General features: G+C 33.4%; 1 protein-coding gene across 5 annotated transcripts in view; it reads left to right on the top strand.

Annotated features, from left to right (window-relative positions):
* Positions 1–22954, top strand: part of LOC106456881 (myocyte-specific enhancer factor 2C-like) — a 44481-nt gene that overhangs the window by 16596 nt on the left and 4931 nt on the right. The window contains exons 1-7 of one of the 5 annotated variants that reach the window (XM_022382724.1): positions 883–923; positions 13272–13566; positions 16034–16237; positions 16502–16642; positions 17348–17495; positions 17938–18146; positions 21460–21568. In XM_022382724.1, the coding sequence (XP_022238432.1) occupies positions 13513–13566; positions 16034–16237; positions 16502–16642; positions 17348–17495; positions 17938–18146; positions 21460–21568 (865 nt within the window). In that variant the 5' untranslated portion in view covers positions 883–923; positions 13272–13512. Of the gene's footprint in view, positions 1–882; positions 924–5398; positions 5458–11963; positions 12097–13271; positions 13567–16033; positions 16238–16501; positions 16643–17341; positions 17496–17937; positions 18147–21459; positions 21569–22954 lie in introns of those variants that run through there. The other 4 variants (XM_013916254.2, XM_022382714.1, XM_022382710.1 and 1 more) reach the window with 4 other exon arrangements.

The raw sequence follows: 22954 nt of genomic DNA, 5'->3' as shown, positions 1-22954 counted from the left end.
TCTTAATAGTTCGATAACAGTATGCAATATCTTATTGTCTTAATAGTTCGATAACAGTATGCAGTATCTTATTGTCTTAATATAAAAATTGTTCTGCTCTAATTTATCGCAATCCAATTGTCGGGAAAGTTTTCTGAAACGTATATCTGATTCTAAAGAAAGTACTTCTCTTTAAAGTCGTGCTCAATTTGAGGTATGAGAGAACTGACTTGTATATAACTAACACAGAACGATACATAAGAGAAGCGACTTCCGTAACACTATAGTTTTAATATGTTATCTAGACGAGGAAGAAGACAACCACTGCACTAAGAAGCAAGGTTCACTGCACCTGTGTCGACGAGCAGCTGCTACCTGTTGTATATTGTGACGCGGTATAACTTCATTCAGATTTATAGAGAGATAGGTAATACGGTTATCGTACCTTTTTTTTTTTTCTCTTCAAGTTACTTTCATATAATTGTGTTTGAAAGGCCTTAAACGATTTTGTCAGGGTGAAAAATGTATGTTTGATCGTGATTGATTATGGCTTATTATTGTACAAAAATAGTTATCGAGATTGACAATTACAAAAGTGTTTTAAGCACATTATTTTGGAGGCACAATTCGATCCCCTAAGCCATGTTGACGTCATAACTTCAAAAGGAATACGTAAAACTTCAAGGTTTCTGTAACTTCACCGTAACCATGGTACCTACATGTCTGATCCAGCAGCTTTTGCTTCGAATGTGATTCTGAGGTGTTTTGCCGAGCTACCTGGATGACGCGCGCTAAACAAGAGAATCGATGGCAGGTAATTTCGCTCTCATTGGCCATTATATTAGTGACGTCTACTTCTTAGTGCGCATGTCTCTGAATGGCGCACATGCTTGCTGAGCCACGGAAAAGTTGGCAGACTTGGCCAGATTTCGTGGTGCTTGGAGGTAAGGTACTATTTTTGGTGATTTTCTCCTATGGTTATTTTGAGACTTCTTCCCCGTATTGCTTCATGTAGCAAAGTGTTAAGTTTAGCAGTCGAAAAATGATGAGTTGTTAAATCGACGTAAGTTTTTGTTTACTTTAGCCGTTTTGAGACCTTCGTTTCCTTCCACTAAATTTCCCTGTAGAAGGTAACTTAAGTCAGTAATAAATGTTCACTTTTTAAGAGCATTTTTTTTTAGTAAAAAATATTTACGATCAGTAGAGAATTCAAAGAGGTGTGAGAACAAACTGGTTTTGGTATACAATGATTATTAACCATGCTGGAAATAAGCCAAATACTGACATGAAAACAATTTTTTTTATAATAATTCGTGATTAAAATAGGCGCTACAGGTTTGGTCAGTGCTTACATTAGTGTTAGATGTGATACAAAAATTATTGAATATTTCAATAGCTTTAAATCATTTCGATTTGTTACATCTATCGACTTATTGCTAGTATTATACGATTTTCTTGAAAAGTATAGAAACGTTGTTTACCATTTACGAGATAAGACACTTAGCTAGCTATATCTTTTAAGAAATTGGTCCAACCAGTATACTCTTCACCACTAACATACGTAAAAAACATGGCGTTCAAAGTATTTTGTTCTTGACTGGTTGTTTTCATTGATTTCGCTGATATATATTGTACGTTTCTAGGTTTCCATTAAGGTAAACATTTTTTTCATTGAGGCATTTCATATCTAAAAATGAATGATAAGAAACTTGTATGTTTACAGAAAGCAGTGTTGTCGTTAAGTTAACGGATTTCAATCTATGTCTCATTTATAGATTATATCCAGCCTTATGTTATTGAATTAACACCAATTGTTGTTATAGTTAATACTTCCTATCTCAAACATACAACACAATGTCCAACAGTACTGAAGCAACACTTTCCTAATATCCGGATACACAGAATAACTATAACTATAAACATTCAATTTCGTGTGTTGTAAAAAGAAGATAAATATTATTCATACATGTTAGCACATTGATGCATGTGCAGAGAAGAATTTGGTTTGGATTTTAAGTACTCTCATCATCATTATATTCTTTTTTTTAAAGATTTTTTTTCTTTGAATTAATTTCCTTTGGAAATGAGAGTGTTCACACACATAGTATTCACACACATGCATAGAGGAGTATAGAAAGAGACAAAAGAGCATTTTCTCATATACAGAAAATGTTCGTACATTACTTACGTTAAAATGCACTGAAGCGTTGTTCTTCCTACTGATTGTTTCTGCACGTTGTGGTTATTAGCATTGTTACGTTCTCATCCGCTATAGACCATATTTTTAAAAGAAGGTGGGTAAATGTGATCTATTCATCCACAAAAATGGAATTTTGTTACATTATTTCAACTGCACATAGTTAAGTTTTTATAACATAATACTTCCGTATATATATATATATATGGGTGTGTGTTAAATGAAAAACGATTTTTTAATTGATTAAATCATCTTAAAAAATTCCCATTTTGCATTTTTTTCGTCGTCGAAAGCTTCACTGAAGATGAAAAAACAACAACTCTAGAATAGCAAAGATCGTGTAAAACTGGTTTACTTGGTAGTTACTTATGTCAACCACGTGTATTTCAGTTTCATTAACCTCCTATCTTTCCAGCAAACCAGTCAGAATAACAAGAAAAAACAACAACAATAAGAGCATTGTTTTTCTGGCTTTTTTAGACTGCCATCTGTTTCGATTATAAAATAGGTTTGGTTTAATTTCCCTCAGGCTGTAATACAACCATTTCTGTTCACAATAAAGTTCGTCTAGGTTTCACCGAGTGCTCCAAAGAAAGTATAAGCTGGTAACTAAATGTAAGCGTATTTTCTTCCGAGAACCGAACATTGGCCTCATTACGGCACATGACCTTGTTTGTAGTGTCCTAGATATTGACTTAGTCGTTCATCCCTCGCAATGGTTGTCTCACCAGTCCAAGCGGACTCTCACACCGTCGTGCCCGGCACGGGAATCTATAGGCCTGACTTGAGCTGAAAGCTGCGGGTGAAGAACCCCTCGAACCTGAATCACTCGATGTAGGCCACTGCATTTCCAGGATGACGCCTCCGATGTTTTGGTGCTTAGCTCTGTCCCAACACGTCTTGTTTTTAAACTTATTATCTCTCTCTCTCGGATATGTAATTTGTGAAATAATCTTGAACGATTGCTATGAAAGTTCACACCTAACGTGTAAATAAACATTTCATAGTGCGTGCACAACCCGTTCGTTAGTAGCTTTGAACTGAGTAACACAAACAATGGGGGTGGGGTCAAGTCACTTGATACACGATAGACGATATGACTTACATACGTAGAAAAAAACCTGACAAATATTCGTGCACGAATATTCGACAAATATGTAAAAAATATATTGCTCCCAGTATTTGTACCTAGAGGAGTTCCTTATTTTGTCGTCAAATAATAAGGCCAATGTATTATAAAACGATTGTAGGTGATACTACATTCGATTCACCAAACGAGTCTATTGTACTGATATTTATACGCACAGTTACAAAAAATTTATTACTAAGTTACTTCTCATAAAAACAATAATACTTCCTTTACGTGAGATTCTGTTTTACTATTATGAGCCACAAATGGCCATTAGCAATAAGCCTGGCTCACTACTGTAGGTTTTTTTTTTTTTCATATTTATTTGTTCTAATTTTACGCCCGAATGCTGTTTTATTCTTTCTAAACATTAACTCTTGCAGCTTAGAAAGGCGAGTGCCATTTTTCTTCATAGACAGATGGCTCTACAGTGGTAGCCACATCAACATTTCGTACTGACTTTTAACACAGTCGCATGCAGATTTTTACAACTTGACCCACCTGTCTATAAGCTTATCTACTTTTACGATCACAATAGATACACAGGCCGTATGGTTTTAGTTTAAGGTCCATTTCACGTAACGTGGAGATATAATCTACAAAAGAGAGTCAATTTGTCATTTTATTAGGCTTACCTTACAAAGGATCTAACTGCAATGTACACATGTGGGTCAGATCAGTAAGTCTACTGTGACCTTAAGATAACGTATATTAGGTATTTGTAAAAAGAAGAAGAAAAAAATAGTTAAATCGTTCCTAAATTATGTTATACTAAAAGGTGATTCTTACAATGTAGATAAGTGGGGGGAAAAAAGTTGCCTGTACTTTTGTTATGGCCTTTTTAAAAAATGTTTTCATGTGCACCTTGTAAAAGTTGCCTGTACCTTTGTTATGGCTTTTTTAAAAAATGTTTTCATGTGCACCTTGTAAAAGTTGCCTGTACCTTTGTTATGGCCTTTTTTAAAAAAATATTTTCATGCGCACCTTGTAAAAGTGGTCTGTATTTTTGTTATGGCTTTTTAAAAAATGTTTTCATGTGCACCTTGTAAAAGTTGCCTGTACTTTTGTTATGGCCTTTTTAAAAAATGTTTTCATGTGCACCTTGTAAAAGTTGCCTGTACTTTTGTTATGGCCTTTTTAAAAAATATGTTTCCATGTGCACCATTACAAGGCTACGAACAGAACGATAAAATGGACTGTTCCGAAATATTTGTAAAGACAGTTTCTCCACAATAGCTCATACGATTATAGCCTTGCAATATTTTTTTTTAAAACAAACCTACAAACATCGTTTATAGAAATACCACATGATAATAACGTTTTGCGATAAAACAGTAACATTACTTTTAAGTTTTCGATGCTATATCCTGGTAGTTACAGAAACATAAATGTTTCCCCAAACTTAAGGATAATTTCTTACGCATATAGAAACATTTAGTAATTCCAAAATCATGAAACACATTGAGCGAAAACATGAAAATGAAGGCGTATTTTTTTAACAACAAATACTCGAAACTGATCGTAAATCAGTGAAGTAACCGCACTGATGCGTGCAGGATTGAAAAGAAAATTAAGCCTAATAGAAGAAAAAAACGCAACGCAATGGAATGTGTGTGCACGTGAAGGTGTATTTTTATATATGTATGTCCTCATTAAAGAAACAAATCAGGATATTGAAATAATTTGTTTATTTTAGCGCAAAGCTGCACAATAGGATATCTGCGTTCTGTACATCGCGGGAAAATTTAACGTCAGTAAACTTACCGCTGACCCAGTTGAGGACTGATATTGATACAGTCTTGAGAACTTTCGTATCTAATGTTACATTACATTTCGAAGAATAATCCCACAGTAAACAAATGTAGTCTTTTAAGAGACAGTTGTTTTTTTTCTTCTCAGCATGGAAGTAACAACGAAAATATGGTAACGTTTAGACCAGGAAATGTAGACTGATGTCTTATGTAAACATCAGAGTAGTTTTTGTTTTCTCTTTTTCTTTTTTTTGTTTACTTTACAGTCAAATCAAATGATTAATGTGATTATTTCAGCTTCAAATATTTCTTCAGAACGTCATGGGAACAGGGAAAGTCAAAGTCTTCGTCAAGATATGGGATTCAAATAGAAAAACAATTATGCCGAGAAACGAACCCAGGTATATATATATATATGGGAAGAGTTCATTATAACAGTTGAAAAATTATGAAAGTCTTATTTCAACCAGTTCTTTTACTTTCTTGGTTGCTGGAGAAACCATCAAATTCAAAGTATGATTGTTACACTGTTCACACAACAAACCTGGTTTGGCCTATGCCACTTGCACGTTTTCGCTTTGTCGCCTCAAATATGTCAATATAAGTTGAAATTGAGAAAATTCAGATATTGTTTTTAACAAACATAAAAAATGACCTGCTCATTTTGACTTAAGTTATTAAAACAGTAATTATATTATATATGTGCACGTATATATATATATATATGTTTTTAGCGTATCCATGAATTTTTAATGCTTTATAAGTATCAGTATTTGCATGTACATTTATTACAAGAAGTGTGTTTTAAAGCGCTTTAAATTTACAAGGTCATGATAACTCACCTGATGGCATTTACTAGTCTTTATCAATACATAAATATAGGGACATACAAGCTATATAAGCATGGTTTTATATGTAGATTTAAAAATAGCTCTGGGCGGGGTTTTAATGCTGTTTCGGGCGTTCATGGTGAGACCATTAAGGTATAAGAAAGAAAGAACGATATATATTTATCCAAGTCTTTCTCTAAATAAATATCAGAGTGATTCGTTTTATTCCAACTGACGTCATCCGTGCATGCGAATCAATATATTTCTCAATATCCCTTTGCCTTCAAAAAACACTGAAATGTATCGCACGCTAAGCTCGTGGAAGGACTATAGACGTCATGAAAACCTTACACGAATTAGATCGGTAAAGTGGCGCATAGCTGTGTCGAAGGAGCTTCTCACAACGTTTGTTTTATATGGAGTAATGCAAGAACAACACTCTGTGTGACTTAGCTTTGATAAAACTTGATTAATGTTACTAAAGTCATTTACATTATTTTATATGGACAACGTTGGTTTTATATGGAGTAATGCAAGAACAACACTCGGTGTGACTTAGCTTAGCTAAAACTTGATGTAATGTTACTAAAGTCATTTACATTATTTTATATGAACAATGTTCGTTTTATATGGAGTTATGCAAGAACAACAGTCGGTGTGACTTCGCTTGGATGAAAATTTGATGTAATGATACTAAAGTTGTTTACACTAACAGGAAAAACAAGAACAGATAAACAGACAAAGAGAACCAGACAAAAGCATAGATAGCCTTATTTATCCATCTATTTATGTAGTCGGTATCCAGATTTATTAGTTAGGGTAAAGGAAAAGATAGATTGATAGAGAGATAGGTATTGACTTAAAAAAAAATCCCTTTATAACGGCATGGTGAAAGATCAGCGCTTCACAGAGATTTCCAGAAACATATATAGTAACTATACAGAAACTATATAGTAATATCTTGTGTTTATAAAGGATTATAATCATTGAAAATAGCATAAGACAAAAACAGGTTTAGTAAGAAGTATATATTGCTGAGACAATAACAAGAATCGGAGTTCATAAGTAGGTCGTATCTATACCTGGATTACCTGTCATAAGCAGTTATGAAAGTAAGAATATATGTTGGAAAAACTTGACTTAGAAGCGCCTCTAAGTTCTGGCACGTAAGGCTGCCAGATGTAAGACCCCTGCTTGGTCTGATTTCACGTACATAAACATTCCGAGCAGTGCTTACTTGTTCAGGTTCTTGAAACCAGGGACTTTACTTACGTCAGACCGGAAGTATTATATCTTACCATGTGGGTTCGTCAGCGACCCCATCGGACTGTTTCATGTGATTATGATCTACTTAATTCACCCTTATTTTTTGTGAGTAACTCGTCCCGGAAAAATTTGTTCATACAGAGATTACTCAATCTGATGCAAAAAGTTTAATAAACTGAATTTACTTTTAACGTTTTTCGCCTTCCCACACAATGGTATATCGGGTTTAAATTATTAGCATATGATACCATACCATGTTATCTATACCGTATTGCTCCTAATTAAAGCCCCCTCTCTAATTATCGCCCTCCCCCGTATTTTATAAAGTAAAGCTTACCTTGTGTGACAGCAATAGTAATACAAAATATAATCCACTTTTATTATCGTAATATTAATTTGAAAAAAAGAAGTGTGCGGGTGTTTTTTTCTTATAACAGAGCCACATCGGTCCACTGAGAGGAATCGAACCCTTGATTTTAACGTTGTAAATCCGTAGACTTACAGCTGTACCAGCGGGGGACTGAAAAAAAAAGGAGAAAAACAAATGCACACGCACACTTATTAGCATTGAAATCAACAAATCACAGGTAAAAAATAGAATCCGGAACTGCACAAGTACTATAATGAGCAGTTTGCGATGCCCCATGGTAGTTAATTAGGGGCAATACGGTAAGTTGTGATCTACTCAGTTTACCCTAATTTTGCCGTTTAACTCGAACGGAAGACTTGTATATTTGCATTTCCACAATTTGATCGAAATAGCTTAATTAATTAAGATTATTATTCTTTTCCACACCTCCGTCACACCAAACATTTTCACCCTTTCAGCCGTGGGGGCGTTATAATGTGACGGTCAATCCCACTATTCGTTGGTAAAAGCGTAGTCCAAGAGTTGGCGGTGGGTGGTGATGACTAGCTGCCTTCCCTCTAGTCTTACACTGCTAAATTAGGGACGGCGAGCGCAGATAGCCCTCGAGTAGCTTTGCGCGAAATCCATGAAAAAACAAACATAACAAACTTTTCCACACAATGGTATGTTTTGGATGAATTATTAATATTTTTATTAGCTAAGTATAAATTAATATTGAAATAGATGGGGCCGATTGTGGTTTAACAGCTGTTAATCTTCTACAATCTCTTGTTTGTGCAGTGTGTATTTCTAGGCGAATGGAGTAAATTTCAAGAAATGAAAAATATTTAATTTCCCCCCCATCTTAGAAAATTACTCTCCATTATTGTGTTTTGTGAAATAGAAAAAAAAGCAAAATTGATTATATTAGTAAGGCGTGAGAAAGTTGAGTTTTGATAAATCTTTTTTTTTTTCATTTTATATGGGGCGGGCGTGGCCTAGTGGTTAGCATGCCAGCCTACAAATTCGAGGGTCCAGATTCTGAAATATCGTTTTCCGTACGTTGGAGTCGCAGATGCATTATAAGAGTGACAGTAAAATATCACTATTCCATTAGAGTAGCCCAAGAGTTAGCGTTAGATGCTGTTGACTAACTATATCTAGTCTATCAGTTAATATTAGGAATGAATAACTCAGATAGCTCTTCTGTAGCTTTATGGAAGTATCCGAAACAAACAAATAATTGTTCTCTATACTTATAGGACAGTTTCTATTTAACTTAGTTAGTAATTAAACTTAACATAAAAAAAACAACTTTCCTGTGAATTGAAAAGCCATCTCTTTCTTAGATGACCGTTCTGTTCAAAATAATTCCTTAAAATAATTAATTATTCAAGTCAAGTGACATTACAGAAAGTGATCAGTGACATTACAGAAAGTGATCAGTGACACTACAGAAAGTAATCAGTGACATTACAGAAAGTGATCAGTGACACTACAGAAAGTAATCATTGGCATTACAGAAATTGATCAGTGACACTACAGAAAGTAATCATTGGCATTACAGAAGTTGATCAATGACATTACAGAAAGTGATCAGTGACACTACAGAAAATAATCATTGACATTATAGAAAGTGTTCAGTCACATTACAGAAAGTGATCGGTGACATTACAGAAAGTGTTCAGTCACATTATAGAAAGTGATCGGTGACATTACAGAAAGTGTTCAGTGACATTACAGAAAGTGTTCAGTGACATTACAGAAAGTGATCAGTGACACTAAAGAAAGAGATCAGTGATGTTACAAAAAGTGATCGGTACTGATCGTTCTGTTTTGATGTCCCGAGTTATGTGATCTGGGTTGTTGATTAATAATTTTTGTGTGGGTTGAATTTTCAACCTAAGTGACACGACAGAAAGTGACCAGGTTAAAAGAAAAGAAAAAACTAAATAAGAAAACTAGTCATACGTGCGATCTGGTTGCCGATTATTAATGTTAATGTGGTTTCGGTTTTTACCACTGCAAAGTTAGTATTATCCTAAACGAATTTTGTAGTTGATTACCAGAAAATTAAATTTGTTTTTAATGAGTTTTCTCTTGACACAATGTTTTTGTTTCACTTCAATTGTAATGAACTAAAAAACAGCGAAGAAGATCCCATTATTGATTAGTCGTCTACATTTTTCCATATGTTTATTCGAAGTAAAGCACTTAATGATGTTGATAACACAATAATCTGTTTTGTTACAATGTTTTTATTACTTACGTTTTAATCGGATTACGTCGCTACACCCCAATCAGATTTAACAGTGATAGGTCCGTCAACTCTCACAAAACCTGATAAATTACGATCTTATTGATTTAATTTAAAAGCTTACTAGTGCCCCCTTTTAAGTCAATTGTTTTAGTTTAATGTTTACTATTGTCCCCTTTTAAATCAGTTGATTTAGTTTAATGTTTACTAGTGCCCCTTTTAAGTCAGTTGTTTTAGTTTAATGTTTACTAGTGCCCCTTTTAAGTCAGCTGTTTTAGTTTAATGTTTAATAGTGCCCCTTTTAAGTCAGTTGATTTAGTTTAATGTTTACTAGTGCCCCCTTTTAAGTCAATAGTTTTAGTTTAATGTTTACTAGTGCCCCCTTTTAAGTCAGTTGTTTTAGTTTAATGTTTACTAGTGCCCCCTTTTAAGTCAGTTGTTTTAGTTTAATGTTTACTAGTGCCCCCTTTTAAGTCAGTTGATTTAGTTTAATGTTTACTAGTGCCCCTTTTAAGTCAGTTGTTTTAGTTTAATGTTTACTAGTGCCTCCTTTTAAGTCAAATGATTTAGTTTAATGTTTAACATAATTTTTAACACACACACACACATATTGCATTTATAGCTGCTACAAAAAAGCAGTTGTATAAGTTGTTAATTTTTGAAACTTCTATTTTTTTACGTGGCGAGCTATATTACTTACTGAAGTAGTAAATATTTGTTTAATTAGTGCAAGTGATTCAGTCAGTTACGATGAATCATCAATGGACAAAATGTCATGTTTTTTTTTTTAGGAATGTAAGGGAGTCTTGTTGAATTAATCAGTTATCAAAATGTTAGCAACTTCTCCCGAGATAATCAACAGGAATGAGCGAATAAATAAATGCAAAAAATTATTTCCTTTATATCTTAACCTAAAAGATAACGATATCATAATGTTAAGTCAGAGGTTTATAGTTGTGTTTATTTTAATTATTATTATTTTGATTACATTGACAAAACACTTTTTGTTCTGGGAATATTTTCTTTCTCCACATCATGTCTGATTCAGATTGGTTCACTGCATTATAATTGAGTTGAATATAATGAAGAAAACATGTAATTGAGATTTTGCTAAAACGTAGGAAAAAAATAATTAGGAGTGTGTTAACTAGCCAAATCTTGAAAATGTGTGCTCGCTGGATTGAAGGGGTGGTCTTTTTTAAAGATTCCTTTCTGCGGCCCTAAGCCTGAATCAAATCCATCTACCACTAAGACATCATTTTGGGTATTACTAAATGATTTTAGTCACGTCAGCAACTGGAAGAACTGTGAGCTGTTATCGGATTAGTTTAAAGAGTCATTGGCTACATACTGCAAACCTTATCTAATGTCTATAACCGATAGAAATAAGCTAACGAGGACACGTATTAAATGGTGCAACATGCTAGGCCTAAGTTCGGTAGAGTCATTATTATCATTTTTAAACTACGGAATTGTTTACATCCATATACGTCCTATACGACGTTTTTGACTAAGGCAGTGTTTGTATAAAGTTTGTAGATTGCCATGAACTTTTTAAAATCCTCCGGTGTTCAGCGACAATCTTGGGGGCTTATAACACTAGAATTCGGGGCTCAATCCTTGCGGAAGACACAGTGCAGCTTAAAGTTAAAAGACAAGAAACACTAAATCAGAAACTAGTTAATTAATTTAGTTGAATTAATAAATTTACTTGTATGAATATCAAAGTAACGTAATCCATTCTTCTAAAAAAATAAAAATAAAGAAAGAAAAAGAGAGAGGGAGAGAAAAGGAGATAGAGAGAAAAAAATTACACGAAGGCTAATTTATCATTCGAGCCAGTTTCAGAGGATAAAATATTTATTCAGATAAATTTCACTTCAGTAAAATTATATTAAGATGGAGAACTTACTAAAATGTGTTGTGGTATGGTAGATGCAATAGTCTTTAATCTGTTACATTTTCCCTGAGTGTAAAAACTCCGACTCCCTCATCAGAGGTCATAAACATTATTCAGCAAATCGTGTTACCTTTTCAAGCCTTGTTCAGTTGTGTTGCAATTAATTTTTTAGTGAAGCAAGGTATTATGATAAAGTTGTAGCTGCACTGCCATCTATTATTATTTTATTATTATTTTTACATAAAATTAAAAATGTTGTTTCAGATAGTCTGTCAGTGCTTCTCAAGGGAACAAATAAGCTTCACAGCCGAAGGTGTTTGACCTTTCCAGTTCTCTCCTTGCTTTATAGTTTTACTGTTGTGTAGTTCTTGAATAAACGCATCGTCACTCACTTCCTTGTTTCCATTTTTCATGCCTCATGGCTTTCGCTTAACTTAGGTAAGCCCTCTGGTGGTGTGTCACCCAGAATTTCTCTAATATTCAGTATAAGCATTTGATCACACACAGTAAAACAAAATTGTTCTGTTCCATCTGGATGCTTCAATCAGTTGGGAAAAGCACAGGTTGAAAGTAAAGCTACTTACCCTAACCTTTGTCTGTGACCAAAAAATTTCCTGAAACTTTCTGACAGTGAAATAATGTGAACTTTACGTTATTTATAGACTTGCATTCAGAGCAAAATATTCCAGTTTAATGACAAAAGATAGGTATAAAGTTATACTTCATTTCAATGAATTAGTTTTCAACCTAATTGCAATTTCAACATTATATTCTGTGCTACATCTGGTTGGAGCGACTAGCAAAGTTTAATGTTGAATGATATTAGTTTTCAATCTAATTGTCATTTCAACATTAGATTCTGTACTACATCTGGTTGGAGCGACTAGCAAAGTTTAATGTTGAATGATATTAGTTTTCAATCTTATTGTCATTGCAACATTAGATTCTGCACTACATCTGATTGGAGCGAATAGCAAAGTTTAATGTTGACTGATATTAGTTTTCAATCTAATTGTCATTTCAACATTATATTCTGTACTACATCTGGTTGGAGTGAATAGAAAAGTTTAATGTTGACTGATATTAGTTTTCAATCTTATTGTCATTTCAACATTATATTCTGTACTACATCTGATTGGAGCGAATAGCAAAGTTTAATGTTGACTGATATTAGTTTTCAATCTAATTGTCATTTCAACATTAGATTCTGCACTACATCTGATTGGAGCGAATAGCAAAGTTTAATGTTGACTGATATTAGTTTTAATGAGTTTAAAGAATACTTGCCGTTTTCTAAAAATAACCAATTTCTGTTCAGGTATGTTGTTATATTGATTTTTTTCATGCTAGTTTCCCTTATGTCACAAATCTACTAGATATTTCATACGGCATTTTCTAAGAATGTTCAAACGAGTCTCAGTTTCAAAAAAGGTTTACTCGTAGGCCATTTTATGTATGTTACACATATTAATCTTTAAAATTGATGATTATGGCATAACGAATTTGTCTGGAGTTTCAGGAACTTAACCACTCATACTGACAGCTTAATTTAAGAAAAAATTGTGAAAATTTATCAGACTTAGTATTTATCATCTCCGTGTGTGTGTTTCTAGATTCTGTTTCTAAAAAAAAAAACTTGGCAAGGACGAAAATCAACAACATATCCGAGGGACTTATCCGGCGATATATAGCAGCGGAAGGATTCCACATCATCACAACTTTAGAGTTGGTCAGTCATCAAAACGGGGACAGGCGTCACACTCAAGTTCGGAAGAAGTGAAATTGGCTATTTCGAGTAGGAAGTGACGTCAGTTGGTTCTAAAAGAAATTAACGTGACGACAGCTAATTATAGAATGGGTCGGAAAAAGATTCGTATATCGAAAATCACCGACGATCGCAACCGCCAGGTAAACAAGTACAACCGAGTTGTTGTTTATCTGTTTGAAGTGGTAGTGCTTTCTAATAAACAGTACGTTAACCCTAGAATTAGCAATGAGTACTCCATCGGTCTTTTAAACCCATTTTCTAGACAACATATGCACCAAATTACTTGTGGGTCCATGAATTTGTTGGTTACAGGACCCATAGTAACATATGAGTCATACAAAAAATTAAAACACAATATACCTTCAACATTGAGGTTTATTTCACTCATTGCTGCTGAACTCCCCATGTATATTTTTGCACAGAAAATAAGCTTTTTCGTTAACCTGTTTCGGTCAAACTCTGTGTTTTAACATGCAAAAATATAAAATTGTTTATTGTGATGCAGTGTTAAAATTTGTAAAATAAGTCGGTAATCTGAGGGTTAAAGGACGATATAATAAACAATGCCAATCTTAGTTGATGCGAGACCCCAAGCAGCAGGATAATCAGACCACACAGTCAACTTAGAGGTCGCGCGCTCCAGAGGGGTTTAGGGAGCCTTGTCTCCCTCATTGATTTTTTTACAAAAGTAAAGCTAAAATTAGATGTCTTTTATTTTTGGGAATTAAACATCTCGTGTGTATATTTTTTTGCGTTTTTGCAAGAGGTAAAGAATAATAAATACATTTTAATTTCAAATATTACTTTTTATCTCACCAATGCCCCCCCCCACTCGTTGCCTCAGTGGTAAGTTTTGGGGGGCTTAAAACGCTAAAATTCAGGGTTTGATCCATGCGGTGGACACACCTCAAGTAACCCATTATTGCAAGCTTTGCGCTTGAACAAATGAATCTTAGTGCGAGACTCCAGGCGGTTGCTTGTTCTCATACAACCGGCACTGATCAGCAATTGATTACGAGTTGGCGTGTACTGGTTGCTTGAAGATCTTAACGTTATATGTTCTGTTATTATGAAAAAAGAGAGTCCTTTCTAAGAGCACTATCGCAGTCTCAATCATACTTTCATTACTAGTGTGTGAATTTGCACTGATATAAACTTTAACGTTAGCGAAATTATATACAAATATACATACTCCGCCTCTCAAACAGTGGAGGCCTAAACTGATAGCAAATCTAATAATTTTTCATTGCCTTGACAAACTAATGCCGATTATTAACATTTTGTTGTCAAAAAAAGTTTCATACTTGTTGTAGAAGCATAGAAGGAATGGTAACTAATGTTTAAAAAATATATCTAGTGTGTTTAAAATTTAAATAAATATATTGGAGGTTAACTTATTATTATATGTACGAAAGACAGTCTGCATAACTGTACAGGGTGTGTGGAAATTATGTCAATATTTTCTTAACAGAAGTAAACAATCTTGATAATATGACATTCAGACACTTTGTATGTATATATAAAACTTCTTTTATTACTGCAGACGAACCAGGTTTCGTTTCTGTTTTGTGAAGTTAATATATGCTGTCGTTTCCCACATATCCATTATCATTATTACTCGCATTGTTTCGAAGTTTTATGACCCCCCCCCCACCAGTGGCAAAGAGGTATGTCTACGGATTTACAACGCTTTGTGCTTAATTACAAACAAACAAACAAATCGAAGTTTTATTCAGTTTATTCAGACTTCTGTAACAGCAAAAAAATAAAATAAAATGAAATAAATGCGGAAAATTGTCGTTATATAGAACTAGCTAGTGTGCACACATAAAAGTACAACTTGAAAATTAATATTTAAAAAATATATCCAATGATATTTTGAAAAATATTCTCTTATTATATATTAAAAAACATTATATTATGATATGTTGAAAAGAAATTCTCTTTCAAAGTTGCCCCCCCCCCCAGTGGCACAGCGGTATGTCTATGGACTCACAACACTAGAAACTGGGTTTCGATACCTGTGGTGGGCAGAGTACAGATAGTCCTTTATGAGGCTTTATGCTTAACTAAAGACAAACAATCTTTTTAAGTTGTATTCAGTTTTTCATTTATTACTAAGAGGTTTCTGTAAACAAAATGCGGAAAATCGCCGTTTTATACAGGAAGCTAGTGTGCACAAATAAAAGTACAACAGAACGTTAATGTTAGAAAATATCTCCTATGATATTTTGAAAAAATAGGGTAGAGTATTTTGCCCCCCAGTGGCACAACGGCATGTCTGCAGACTTACACTGCTGGAGACCGGGTTTAGATACTCGTGGTTGGCAGAGCACAGATAGCCCATTGTGTAGCTTTGTGCTTAACTACAAAAAAACTTATGGTATTTTAAAAAAATCTCTTATGATATTTTGAAAATTTTTCTTATGATATTTTGAAAAAAGAATTCTTATGACATTTTGAAAAAAAGAATTCTTATGACATTTTGAAAAGAAATTATGATATTTTGAAAATTTTTCTAATGATATTTTGAAAAAGAATTCTTATGACATTTTGAAAAAAGAATTCTTATGACATTTTGAAAAGAAAAATTTATTTTATGAGCAGGTGACTTTCACCAAGCGGAAGTTTGGACTTATGAAGAAAGCTTATGAACTGAGCGTGTTGTGTAACTGTGAGATCGCACTGATCATTTTCAACAACAGCAATAAGCTATTTCAGTACGCCAGCACAGACATGGATAAAGTACTGCTGAAGTATACTGAGTACAACGAACCCCATGAAAGCAGAACAAATAACGACATTATAGAAGTACGTATGGGACATTAACATCGTTTAATTGATCTTAAGATTGTTCCATTTGATAAATACCTAGTGTCATTGTGATGATCAAAGAAACAAAATATTTTCTTCTACTTTTAATCTCTGTTGATTTATTTTGTTTTTTCTGCTATAATGACTTGTCGATAATTTGTACCAAATTTATGTTTAAGCGTGTAATGTTTTTTTCTTTTGTCAGTGAGAAATGATTTTGTAGCTATTTCATAATTAGTTGGGATTTTTTTTTAACTATAGGCAATCTTTAAGAAGGAACACAAGAGTACAATAAATGAATGCAGTAGTCCCGACAATGATGTTGATGATTTTTCCCTTCCATCACAAAAGGACGAGATCTGTGCTCTAATGTCACGCAGTCCAAACCTGCATGGAAATAGGGTAAGACAATTGTATTAATATAAGATTCACAGCTGTATCAATCAGTTGCGGAAAATTTGAAGTTAAGTAGCTACACTTCTTCATAACGTGTTTTATTAAATGTCTTACGAAAAGAGTATATTATTCAAATAAGAAATATTATCAAATGTTAACGAACGTTCACTGAATACTGAGAAAAATTAGTACATAGCAAATAACAACATTTTTATTCAAGCTTTCATGTTTCTTAATTTTTTCTTACATTTTTTATATTGCTGCACATTGAATGGACTTATGAGAGTCTATTTCTTTCGAACATGCTTATTCATTTCAACTCACTACGAATGGCTTCATCCTTGCCAATTATGTTGAACATATGAATTACAGTTATTATTAAAGATTTTCTTTAAAAATGTGAAAAATTATAGTGTTATTTGAATAGTTACTAAGAACTTGTATTAAAAGATAAACCTTTCCCATGCTGTATGTATACTGTTTGAGGTATTTTAAGAAGATCCTATGTATATTTTGTACAAACAAATTTTATAAATTATCAGTTCTGTGAACCACAGCTGGCGCTGTTAAGTTATCATATATACCATATATTAAAGAAGGGTATCTCCCCATATTTAGTTCTGTTTTAGACGTATTATAGGAATTCAAAACGTACTTCCACGGTAAGATTTTATAATTTATGGATCTATTCATGATTTCTGGTAGCAACAGACGAATCCCAACCACATGACAGGACTCCAGGCGTTGTCTGTTCCCGTCAATAATACAGTGTACAGCACAAACAACGCTGGTCAGCTTATGCAGCTGTCGCCACAGGTGTCGCCACCTGCAACTCATAGTCCTCATCTCAGCCCTGCAGGTAAGTTCACTTGGTTCGCTGGATTTCCGTCATGTAATGATGAACGTGAATATTAAATAGTTTTCATTATAATGGTATTTTCATTTGGAATTTAAATTAGCACGATAGCCATATTGAATGAAAAAAAAAAGACAAACAATAGAATATTCTAAGATCATCATATGTCTCCCAAGGTTGGTAGCACAATAACAACTGTACTATTTTATGTTCAACATAAAAAAAAGCCTCAAAATTTAAAATAAAATAAAAGGATAAACTGAATTGAAGAAATGTCTTTTTTAAAATTTATTTGGAAATATACTCCTTTGAACGTGTAAGTTAACTCACGCATAGCTATTACCATATTGGGATTTTTAACGATCACGCATAGCTATTACCATATTGGGATTTTTAACGACTAACTACGTAACGAAAGTTGTAGAAATCTCTATTTTTATTTCAGGAAACATGCTGGAAGCTCCTCACTTGAACCCTCAAGATTTTCACCATAATTCCCGTGAAAACAATGTGACATTAGGAAACACCTCCCCTAGCGGCCTAAACTCGAAGCATCAAGGGTCTCTTAGTAGGCAACATCTTTCTCAAAATGACAATCGTTTGAATGGTCAATTAGTACTATCACATGGCAACAACAGAGCAAGTAACACAATGGTAAGGCAATATATATAACAACTAGCAGAGACCCGCAAAACATTTGCGGTTAAATTAGTATCTTTATTGCAACAGGAATTATTCAAATACAGGATTTCTAGAATAATACAAAAGAATTGTAATCGCAGACACCGAAATCTCTAAGTCCACTAGTCACCTAACGTTAGTTAAGCCTTTATTAAGTACGACCTATATTCGATATAGTGATAAGTTAACATTGTAACTTGTGAACGTTTTTTGCTTTAGTTTAATTAGGGCAAAACTTTACCGTAATTAATGCTATCAATATATAAACTTATAATGTTATTCTACGACCTAACGTTAGACCTTTTATAAACTTTGATAATATCGTAATAATAATAATATGTTGCTGTTTTACAAAAACTTTGCTGAATTATATTTACATCTGTCTTTTGTTTATATCCGTTAAATGCATGCACATTTAGATAGTAAGGTGCGCGCGCATTTTTTAGGATAAGCAAAAAGCTGAGAAAAAAATGTTTGTGTTTAAGTTTGGTGATTCTATTTCACAAATCGCATTTCTTAATTCCCGATTAGGAACAGTCATATCGAAATACATTACAATGTTGACAACTAAGAAACCCCGCAGTAGTATAACGCTAAAAATTGGGTTTCGATACCTGCGGTAGGCAGATCATAGATAATCCATTTTGTAGCTTTATGCAAAACAACAAACAAGCAGATAACTAAGAAAGAATAAAAATAAATGCTATTGTCGAACCATCTTATTGTTCCTTTGAAGGTGAAATGATGATGTTATTTTTTTTTTCATTTTTAACTCAACCAAAAGCTAGCTGTAAGCCTTGCGACAATTCTAAGAAATTAGCAAAACAGTATCTCGATAATGTTTGTTTGCTTTGTTTTTGGATGAATCGAGCACCTGATTTTAGCGTTGTAAGTCCATATACTTATCGCTGACTCACCAGAGAACTTCCGGTAATATTTTAGTTAGCAGCCATTGCGAGATCACGAGTCGGAAAAGATTTTAATTAAATAAAATCTGAGTGAAATCAAAGACTGCTTATCCCAGGGTAATAATATTTTTACTAAACATTTTGACCCGGGTGAGTCAGCGTTAGGTTCACGGATGTAATATGCTTAAAACCGGGGGCTTGATTACCTGCGGTGGACAGAGCGCAAATAGCCCATTGTACAGCCATGCGCTAAAAGAAACAATAAAAATCCTTTTTAGCTCAACATAATAAAAAAAATACCCCAAAACATGTATAAGTTAATTCTACATAAGACAAAATTGGATGAATATTTATTTATTTCTGAGCTGATGAATTTAACATTATCTTAAATACTTGTGTTACAATGTCCGAGGTATCTAGATTAGAAACAGTAATTAGAATTATTGTTTCAAATTTAACAATAGAAGGATTAATTCCTTCCAAAATAATCCTTGTATGGCAGAAACATTGTATTGTGCACACTTTGTGTCAAAATCTAGCCTATGCTACAGCTTATTACTTAATTAAAGATAATTAATATTCATCACCTAACTTCCTGTGACGCAAGATTGCAGTAACCGACATTTCATTATTAGCTTTACGTTGTTTAATTTATAAATCTAATAAATCTTTATTTGATATTCACCTCAGCATGAAACCAAATTTTATGAACGTGTTTTAAAAAATAGCCTTGCCAGATCTTCTTTTTTGAGTGAATTTTAGGTTTTACCGAATGTCATTTTCACTCCAGTCAGAAGGAGTTGTTGGACATGTTACGTATTTTGTATCATTTGTTTTTTTTCTGTTTTTGATATCTCCATACCGTTGTGTGTTTATGTAATGTAAAAAAATTTACAACACGTCACTTTCACTCCAGTCAGAAAGAGTTGTTGGACATGTTACGCATTTTGTATCATTTGTTTTTTTCTGTTTTTGATATTTCCATATCGTTGTGTGTTTATGTAATGTAAAAAAAATTACAACACGTTTAGAAAAAAACCTTATTTTTAGGTTTTACCGAATGTCACTTTCACTCCAGTCAGAAGGATTTGTTGGACATGTTACGTATTTTGTATCATTTGTTTTTTTTCTGTTTTTGATATCTCCATACCGTTGTGTGTTTATGTAATGTAAAAAAAATTTACAACACGTCACTTTCACTCCAGTCAGAAGGAGTTGTTGGACATGTTACGTATTTTGTATCATTTGTTTTTTTTTCTGGTTTTGATATTTCCATATCGTTGTGTGTTTACGTAATGTGTTTTTGATATCTCCATACTGTTGTGTTTTTATGTAATGTAAAAACATTTACAAAACGTTTAGAAAAAACCTTATTTTTAGAAAATACTCTAAGAATTAATTGTAATTATTCAATGTGTAAAATATAAATCAAGTGATTTCACTGTTGTAAATGGAGACCTGGAATAGTTGTTACATTAAAAAAAATTGTTTCCTTAAATAAAAACATAAAGGTATAATTAATTACTATTTTCTACTCACATAGAGTAGTATCGATGCTTATAAAAACAAAATATAAAATATTTGGATCTCACATAGTTTCTAATATACATCTTCAGTTTTAACTAAACGTCAGCTGTAACAATGAGCCCCTTTAAACAAGGAATGCTCTGACACCTAGTGAGGTACTCTGTTACATCCAAAATAATTGGTTGGAACAAACAACTAAATTACCAAGTCGTGTAAGTGGATACTGGAGTAGCCAGTAAAAGAAACTTCCAATTCGGATAAATGTGACTATTATTAAACCAAAAACAATCGTACTGGGACTTCAGTCCATGGAGTCTTAACAGTGGGGTCACACATAATACGGATTTCTCTCAGTGCACTCAAAATGGGACCTCTCTTTACAATTCATTTTCTGCACTCACTTCTCTAGGAGCAAGATGGGACCACTCCTTACAATTCATACACTGCACCCACGTTCATGCAGGAGCAGAAAACAAACATTCGGAAACAACCTGCTGCTTTGAATGTTTTATTTTCCACAATTTTGTCCTTTGCTTCATAACTTTCTTCTGAGCAGTTTTCAATAACCTTTGTTTTTCAAGTGCTTTGATTAATATAGCAGTGTGGCGTTGTTTTTTCTAGGACTGACTTTTTAAACAGATTTCTGTATTTTTGGCGACTTTACTTGACCATATGTAATAACTAGCCCCACAATAAGTCAACTATATTTATCCCCAGGTACACCGAAAAGAAAAAATCACTGATCACAACTATACATTTGAAGTTTGTAATACACATTTTTCCATTATATATATATATACAGTATGTGTGTGTGTATTCAAATTCCAATAATGACAATTTTCGTATTCCAGTCTCCTCACATGACCCATCCCTTGGTAGCTACTTTACCAATGTCATCATCACACATGCGTGGAATTAGCAGTTATCCGTCCAATGGGGTTTCTCCTTCTTTTCAGCCAGGTAACTAGTAGCTTTTTTTCTGAATATATTATTCAAATGTAGCCAATGAGTAGCTCACTTGTTTTATGTTAATGGCTGTCATGCCTTTTTTTTTTCAAAATGAACCTCAGTTTTGGTGATAGAAAAACGGATAGTATATGTTATCCACAGTTTAAGAATTCAAAGTTAATTCTAGATTAAAAGATAGCTAACGTGCATTCATAGCAATTGTAGGTTTCTGAAAAGAAGGTTATCTATTAAATTTTAAAAGCTTACAGTATAAAGATGGGAATCAAAATATTTATTACATGGCACAATACTTAAAAACAGGTTTTGGTCACTGATTTTGTTATTTAAATCGAATATCTTTATTACACTCATTTCGTTTAACATAATGAAAATATAAATGCAAATTTCACAGATACTTTAATGTTGTAGATTAAGAAAAAGTCAGTTCATTTATATATTTACAATTTTAAAATAATAGAAAATTTAAATCCAAACTTCGCAGATAAACCGAAGCGTAGAGTAAATAAAACTCAGTTCATTCATTTATATGTAACGCTTCTCTAACATATATAGTGTTTAAAACATGTTAGCATAACCTTGATTAAAAGCGTTACTCTTAGTTTTTGACCTCTGCATTTCGGATTCTTTCAGTGTGTGTTTTGTGTAGTTGTGGGTCGGCAGGGGGCTTGTTTGGTGATAGTGTGAACCAATAGGCGTAGGAAGCAACAAAATATTTGTGTGGTTATAAACTTAAATGTGTGTGTTTTGTGCAGTTGTGGGTGGGGACTTGTTTAGTAATAGTGTTAAATGATAAGAATGGAAAACAATAAAGTATTAGTGTGGCTATAATTGTTTGTGTGTTTTTTTGCGGTTGTGGATCGGGGAGGGGTTGTTTGGTAATAGTTTTAAACAGTAGGTTTAGGAAGCAATAAAATATAAATGAGACAACAAGAACATATGTGTGCATGCGTGGCTGTAGGTCGTAGGTTGTTTGGTGATGGTATTAAATCATAGGCATAGGAAACAATAAAATATTAGTGGAGCTATAATCGTAAGTGTGTGTTTGTTGTGTGGTTGTGGTGGGTTGAGAGTCGTTTGTTGATGGTTTTAACAAACTTTTTTTTGGTATACTGCACCTTATATGAAGTATTCCTTGCGTGTTCAGTCGCATTATTATCCCTATAGTGTAGTTTAAAACTACAGTATTCTTTAAAGTAGGCAGAGAAAGTTCAAATTTTAGATAGGCTATATCCTGACTAAGCCACGAGGTTCCTATGCTTACCTGGCACTATCAACAAATTAAACATATCCGAACGGAACCTTACTTTAACTTTTCACGAGTTATAATGCTTGATTCATACTTAGCGCTTAAAACTAAACAGCCCGGCATGGCCAGGT

This window comes from Limulus polyphemus, unplaced genomic scaffold (genome assembly GCF_000517525.1).
Source record: "Limulus polyphemus unplaced genomic scaffold, Limulus_polyphemus-2.1.2 Scaffold12, whole genome shotgun sequence".
Taxonomy (NCBI): domain Eukaryota; kingdom Metazoa; phylum Arthropoda; class Merostomata; order Xiphosura; family Limulidae; genus Limulus; species Limulus polyphemus.
Note: the sequence above shows the minus strand (reverse complement) of the source record. Positions and strands in the feature narration are given on the sequence as shown.